Consider the following 8,266-nt stretch of genomic DNA (forward strand, 5'->3'; position numbering starts at 1 on the left):
ATTAGCCCTCACAGCCTAAGTAATTTTGTCTTATTTGCACTTTTATCTTTTATTTCTTAAGGTTTATGCATTTCAAGCGCCTGATGATTTGAAAGATGGCTTTTATGCCCTCGCTACAAAATCTGCTAATGTCAGCACTTGTCAGGACTGCAAGTTGCTGGGAATATTCATTTCAACACAGTAGCAATCATGACGATATAAGCTTGGAACTAACTTAGATCTGTCTTGACTATTTGGCTGTTCTGAACTTCATTTAGAAATCACCTGATGAGTCCACTTCATGGCAATTTTGTTACAATGTTGCGACATGTTTGAATGATCAAGAAAGCAAATACTTTTGCAGTGATTAGGCTATTAACAACCTACTAAGCATGGAATTGAGCCATTGAGACCACAAAGGTTCCAGGTTTGTTTGTGGTCTGCACTGAATTCGCTACCTCTGCTGGAGTACTGCAAGGAGTGCTAACATTTGGCATCACATTCACTATCTCTGCCCACTCATGAGGAATTGCAAATTGAGTGAGTTGCTACTAAGTGTCCATGTTCACTGAATTGTCACCCTGCATTAATTATAAACTTCAGAAGAAGAGAGAAACTCTGCCAAAAAGAAAACATACTAATGGGATAGAACGTCCATTTGTGTACCCCAATCTCCGGCTGGAACTTTGGTGAAACAGCCGTTCATGTAATTTCTCCAGAGCCTGGAATTTTTGCCGATCGTGTGCTCACACTCATCGGGCTCGGGAGCAGACGCAACATGTGCTTCCGGTCGTTGTTGCCTCCAAAATGTGATTTCATGCTGGCTGGCCAATCGATGGGCAGTTGCCAGGGAGGGTGGGGAGATGGCAAATGCCGACAAAAAGGAGGATGCGGGCTGGTACTTCTAATGGGCTCCCTAAAGGGGACAGAGAGCTGCAAACCTGTAACCAAAATAAATTGCAATGAAGAAACGCTGCAAAGAGTGTCAAGGCAGCACATTCAAACACAACCCTCAGTCCCAGACACCTTTTTAAATTTTATTTCAGCCCTGACTTTTCATTCTGCCCTGAATCAAGGTTGAAGCTTAAAACGTAAAAGCTGCCTGGCCAATCGGCCTACCTGCTAACCACAAAAGCAGATGGGCCATGTAAAATTGCATTTGATTGGCCCCTAATTGGGCTAAATTGCCTACTCGATTGTCAGTGGGCGCATTTCTGAGTTTTGCGCGCACCCGCTGACCGAAATATTGCTCAATAACATCAGGATGTGTGCCCGACTTCTTGTTGCACGATTCCAGATACCTCTAGATCATGCACGCACCCACCCAAGCAACATGAAATTCTGGCCCAAGAATTTCTGCTGAAGTAAAGGTGGAAGGTGGGAAAACCATGCAGAAATTACTGGTGTACTTATTAAATCAGATCTTCAGCAGAATTAAAAAGCATCCTCCGTATACCTGGACAACTGATTGATTAGGCATCTCTTTATCATTGTTCCTAATGTTCAAAAATGTTTGTACCCAATTGACTTTTGCTTAGTAGTATGTGTGTTTTGCTTCCCAGGAGAGGCGTACTTTTAATATAGTGAGATAGGGTTACAATTGAGAAGGTGACATCAAGAATGTTCAGAATATCTGTAAGGGTTGTTTCTTCTTACTTGCCCTATTGATAAGCTGGGCTTATTCAAGTCTTATAGAAGAATAAAGAAGGCAACCATAGGTAGCCATTAGGCATTAAATGTCCTTAAGGTGTTCATTAGTGGTCACTTTAGCACAAAACTGAGCATAATTCCTTCCAATTTAATCTCATTATACAATTATATTATTTCACCTTATTTCAAGTAACAATCCGTACTTTTCAAGGCATGCCTTTTGCTTTTTTATATGCGCGTTGTGGCTTCATCCTGATTTATCTGTAGCATGATACAAAGAAAATTGCTTCAATCTGAGCTAACCTAATTAGGAATAACAGTTTTGCTAATAAATAACTACAGATGACTCTGCCGTTCTGAATGTTTCAGCCTGATTCTGTTATTTTATGGTAAATAAAGTATTGGAAATCTAAATGTGGTCTTTCCTCTATTAAAAGCATGTGTAATCAAACCGGGTTGGAGGTCTGAACTTATTCCCTTTCTTGCCTGTGTTTTCTTCTGTGTTCATTCTTTACTAATAGCTTCCAATCTTTTTTCTGTCAAGTTCTTGCCATGCATGAAAATGTGCTTAAGTGTCCTACACCAGGCTGCACTGGGCGAGGCCATGTAAATAGCAACAGGAATTCTCATAGAAGGTAAGCAAGGATTTTACTATACTATAGTGTCAGCTCAAAATAATCTGGGTGGGCAATATTCATTGATTCAAAAATTGGCTACTTGACATTCCCTGCCCCTCCCACTATAAGCACCACCTATCATCAATTATCCAAACAGCAGGGACATTTTGCTGTTTAGTTTGTTAATGTGAAATAATGGAAACCTGTACGAATCTCAAGATAATATTGTGTCAATTTAAAACATTGTCTGACTAAGCTATACAACCTCCCCACACCTTTGAAATCAGCACAGACGTATTATTTAAGTTTATTTACTCGTGTCACAAGTAGGCTTATATTAACACTGCAATGAAGTTACTGTGAAAATCCCCACGTCGCCACACTCCGGCGCCTGTTCGGGTACACTGAGGGAGAATTTAGCATGGCCAATGCACCTAACCAGTATGCTGGTACTGGGAGGAGATGGAAGGGAAGGTATGTTCCTTTCTCAAAAGAGGTAGATTATTGGAGCACTTTCCAACAAGCCCGGCATTTTTGCTAAATGCTGCAATTGCCCACCTAAACTGTTTGAAAGACATCAGAATGGAATGAAGTATAGATCAATTACCTTTATTAAGTTCACTTGCCCTCCCATACTGTTTAGGAGTATACCCTAGCCTACTGGAGACCAGTTCTCCATGAATACTCTCTGGTTCCAGAAATAATCAAATAAAATTCCAGAATGCTGATCTATTCTCTGATTCCAACAATCACCATACCAAAACGTGTTCTTTCTTTTCCTGCCCTCCCTCTCCAAACATCACCCTCACCAAGAACCCTGTAGTAGAAAGAATAGCACAAATAGATTTTAAATGTATTTGTTAGTGTCACAAGTAGGCTTACATTAACACTGCAATGAAGTTACTGTGAAAATCCCCTAGTTGCCATACTCTGGTGCCTGTTCGGGTACACTGAGGGAGAGTTTAGCACGGCCAATGCACCTAACAAGCACGTCTTTCGGATTATGGGAGGAAATCGGAGCACCCGGAGGAAACCCACGCAGACACGGGGAGCACGTGCAAACTACGCCCCATGGAGCATTTAATGCATGGACTTGAAATGGAAAAATCTATTTTCCTATTTTTCATCAACATACTGAGCACTAATTTTCTGATCAGAATCTTCTTTTAGTCAGTAACCATTCATTCAGCAAACAATAACTAAAATCATTAGCTCACTCTGGCTGTGGATCTATTTAGTCAAATCTTACTATTTCCTTTTCACCTCTCTGCCTAGATCTATGGCCTCTGGTCTTCTTAGGAAACATTATTTTCAATTTATGAATGATAAATATATTTACATTCAAAATAATGTCATCAGGCTGATTTTGTTTTACAAAACTGAAGGTTAAGAACTGTACCAAAGATTATGAGAAAATCCTTAAAGTGCACTAGAAAAAAACTGTTATATTACAATATAAAACATTTGGGCCAAAAGAAATTGGCGAACTAAGAATTAAGGGTTAGAAGCAAATCTACATTGTTGTTTTCATCTACAATGATTGTATTTATCTCGTGTTAGAGAGTCTATTGTGCTCCAAAGTTTAATTATTTTTCTTGTGTCTTTCCTGATATTTGTTGCAGTTCAGAAGTGTGCAGCCATATGTCTCTAATTTCCTATTGCCTGATCTTGTGCTGCCATTCCCATGACTGCAGGAGCGTTTAATTCTTTCTCTGTTCCCGCAGCCTCTCTGGATGTCCTATTGCTGCTGCAGAGAAGTTGGCAAAAGCTCAAGAAAAGCATCATAGCAATGAAGCAACAAAATCTAACCAGGGTTCAGATCGTGTATTAAGGTAAGAGAGACATGCGTACTAAATGCTGACAAACTTTTTTTTCAGCAGAAGTATGTTTTCATTCAAACAATATAATGCTACATGACAGAGTTGTTAACATGACAGAGTTGAGCACTGACCCAAATTAGATTTGTATTAATTCTTCTGTCTTGGGACTTTTCCAAGTTTTACAGAAAGTCAATCTGATATCCTGATACACAGTGGCTTTATTCAATTTACTAACCAGTTAGTTAACTCCAAATGTTTTGAGCTGGGTTGATTCATATTGAAGTACTGTTATAGTTGCAATTAGACAGGGATTGCTCTAGTCACCATGAGGAGTAGCATTGTGAATATAGTCTTGAAGATTTCTCCTGAGCAGTATGTCCAAAGCAATCAGCACCGAGTTGAAAAAGGGATTTCTGATTTCTCTAGATATCGGAACCAGGGGAAATCTTCACAAGCACATTCATGGTGTTGCTACAACTGCCACTACACCAATTTATCCCCATTATGACTCACACTTGGAAACTTATCAGTTATTTCAATCATTGAAGGCAGAACTGCATTTAGACCATTGCTTGCCTTGACCTTTCCTATTTTAAATTTTCTAATGACATTGATGAATGCTTTTCTTTAAACCAACTAACCATTAATGAGGATTGGATGGTATCGCTCCTGATGGTGTTGCTGAAGTATGTAGTGACAACAAATCAGGAGAGGTAGAGCTGATAAAGCATTATTTTGATTGTTTAAACTCATGCATATGGGATAGAAATAGCCAGCTTTCTTGGTGAACTTTCCATAAATTTATGGCTTAGCTTGTAAGTTGAGAGTTTGTGGTTATCTCACACCACTGATTGCAGATCATGTCATAGATCTGTCAAGAAGACAGATGGTGAAGTTCTTTGGCATGTGGTTGAGTGCTTTATATTCCAGCAAGTAAGAAAGAAAAATGGTTAGAGCTTCTGTTTTACATTGGGTCAGCATGATATTGAAAGAGCAGAAGATCACAGATTCGAAGGTATCTTTGTAGGCAGTATTGGTCACTAAGAAAGCTATTTCATTTTGATCCACATGTTTCAAAATCTGAATGCAAGTTGGGTCACTCAACCTATCAAGGGCAGCATTAATTTAATACATTCGGAGGGATTCAGTGGTGGAATTCTACATCTATTTCAGAAAACAAATGAAGTAATCTTTGATAAGATTCAACCAAATAACCCAAGTAAGCAGACCGCCTAAGCAATGAAAAGAATCATTATATTCTGTGGAGTGTTTGACCTTTCCTTCGATATATAATCTCTAAAACTGCTCATCCCATTCCCAACCAGATATTTATCTTGGTACTTTTTAAAATGATTAATCAATGCCACAATGACTGGTTTTGGTTGTCACCTCCCAGAGTTAAGCGGCTGAAATTAAGACATTGTTGGGGAATGTTTTCCACATTTAAAAACCAGGGTGTTACATTTGCCATGCTTTATTTATTTTTGTCAGTAACATGTAGAAACATTAGTTACATAATTGTTCATTTGGCTATTTATTTGTTCTGTCGGATTTTATTCATTTTTCTAACAGAAAGCTGTCTAGTCAGTACTTGCCCACAATAGTGCCTGTTTCATGCCTCTTAAGCCACTCAACAAGTCAAATACTGCCCAAGTACACTGATCCACCTCTGGAGAGTGAAGCACTGAAGATATTAAGCAAAGCAATGATTTTGTACACCCTGATTCACCGATATAGCCGCTGCCAGGGTTTGGAAGTATTTGCTTCTTACGTCTATAATCAATTTCTGAGAGTTGAAATCACCAATCAAGAATACATTACAATTCAAGTTTTGAAAATCAAATGCATTGCCTGATGGTGTACGCTCTGAAAATTATATTGAAAATGTGTTTCTTGGTTAGTTTCAGCCTTCCTTGTACCTGTAATAATTTATTTATACATATGCAAATTTTGAGATTGTTGACCTATGATGGAATGGAAAAATACAGCTGAGCAGCACATCTGGGCTTTTCAACAATTTACTGCTCGCCTGTTTGAAATGCTCTTGAGTTGGATGCTGTGTAGCTGAATAGACTGATAGCGTACAGAACACAGTAATCTGTGAAAACTTGATGATAGGTGGTAAAGAGAGTGTCTAATCTCCAGTGGGGCCTGCACTCCCTATCAGTTACAATTACAGCAATCTTCTTGTTGAACATGAGCACTGCCACGTGTTTTGCTATTCCAATGGGCTTGTATTAACCTATTTTGCTGAGTAGTAACTTTGAATGACCATTGCCGGTGGCTTCACTTCATTTTTTCTAAGAGTTCCTAAGTTCACTACCAGCAGTAAAGCCTGTCCCGTTGCTTTTCCCCCTTTGCTCATGCCAAGACAAATCCCTGGGAATACATGAATGGCTGCGGGATGTGTCTGTCTGATTCGAGATAGTCTTCCCCCTACATCCAGCTGCGATAGCTCACAAACAACCTTTTCATTCTGCTGACCAGACAAAACTGTTGTCCATCAGTGATGTTAGTTAATTCGCAGGGAGGTTTGTAACCTTACCTCAAAAATGGCTTCCTGTGCCCTCTTCCCCATAACAACATGAAACACATTAACCTTGCATCCAGATAGCTAATAATTAATTATTGACCCCAACTCTCTTCTACCTTAGAAGTAAATGGCCAGTTTACAACACAACTGTTTACAACCCAATTCTTTCAAGACCTTTCTGATACTTTGGGAGATTTCGAGTCTCCAGTGTTAATATAGGCTGTTGCCATTGTCTCTAAGAATAAATATCTTGCACTTTCTGGCCAGTAAAACAATCTAAGCCTTCCTTTGATCTCTACCAATCAAACCACCTAAACTTACTTCAGAACAGATCACATGACCCCATTCATTTTACCTTAATTTTAAAAATACTGCCTCCAAACAATCTAATAAACCTCATTATGACAACAAAATATATAAAGTTACACATGTAAATCCAATTTCTTCACTCTGGAACTCAAACACAAAATACTAGTTAAAGTCTGTTCTCTGCAAGTAATTAGCTTGCCTAATAAAAGAAAGGGCCCATATTTCCTTTTCACTCATGTCAGAGTTTCAAAGACTCAGGAGCTCCCTTAATCCCTTGCATCAGGAAATTTAAAAAAAAACACAACAGCTCATAATTGCAGAGACGTAACATAAAGACAATTGTGTGTGTGTGTGTGTGTATGTGTGTGTGTGAGCGTGTGAGCGTGCTGGTGCTGCCTAGCTCTATTTGGTCTAGAGCTAGACAGACCAAATATGTAGATCTGTGTACAATGTACTCAACACAGAAATTTCTCCTTGATCTTCATTGCCTGATCTGATGGACAGATTGCTAACCCTTTATGGAATCCTTCCAATTTTAATCCCATTTAAATCAATGGGAAGAAATTCAAGAGGGTTCTACAACATGCAAGAGATACAGATTACCATATCCCAGCCCCCACACCTACAGAAGTGAAGCTAAAAGTTTTCCCCACACAAGGCGACATTGTCCTGCTATAAATGAAATGCATCAGAGTTGGCCAGTGTTTTAATCTGTTGCAATCTCAGATATATTATGCTGCTATAGACCTTGGGAACTGACTTTTAAATGCTAAATGCTCATATTATTTTAGCAGCTCGAGAGCACATTTTCTGAGAGCTTTACACAGGGACAGTTCTGGAGCCCCAAGTGCATTTCTAGCTCAGATTTTGAAGCATTTTATCTCAGTTATCTTAATAATTGCTGGAAATGCTCAGCCACATTAGAGGATGGAATCCATCATGTTCAACCAGTATTACAAGAAGTTACAAGGAGGAAAAGCATGTTGGTATGGAGATTGGCTAGCTAACAGAAAACAGAGGGTAGTCATAAATAATATTTTCTGGTTGGCAGAATGTGACGAATGATGTCCCACGGGGATCAATGTTGGGGTCTCAACTTTTTGCATTTCACATGAATGACTTGGATAAAGGGACCACAGGTATGGTTGCTAAATTTGCTGATGACACAAAGATAGGTAGGATAGTAAGATGTGAAGAGGTCACAAGGAGACTATAAAGAAATATGGATAGGTCAAGTGAGTGAGCAAAGATCTGGAAATGGACTATAATGTGGGAAAGTGAAATTGTCCATTTTGGCAGGAAAATTTTTTAAAAAGCATATTATCTAAATGGTGAGAGATTGCAGAGTTCTGAGATGC

General features: G+C 39.0%; 1 protein-coding gene across 2 annotated transcripts in view; it reads left to right on the forward strand.

Moving 5' to 3' along the window:
• The window catches only part of LOC144494157 (myelin transcription factor 1-like protein), a 315,352-nt gene that overhangs the window by 104,954 nt on the left and 202,132 nt on the right, over positions 1-8,266 (forward strand). For both annotated transcript variants that reach the window (XM_078213754.1, XM_078213755.1), the window contains exons 7-8: positions 2,174-2,264; positions 3,971-4,078. In XM_078213754.1, coding sequence (XP_078069880.1) covers positions 2,174-2,264; positions 3,971-4,078 — 199 coding nt within the window. The remainder of the gene's footprint in view (positions 1-2,173; positions 2,265-3,970; positions 4,079-8,266) is intronic.

The sequence above is a fragment of the Mustelus asterias genome, chromosome 5, assembly GCF_964213995.1.
Source record: "Mustelus asterias chromosome 5, sMusAst1.hap1.1, whole genome shotgun sequence".
NCBI classification, from domain to species: Eukaryota; Metazoa; Chordata; class Chondrichthyes; order Carcharhiniformes; family Triakidae; genus Mustelus; species Mustelus asterias.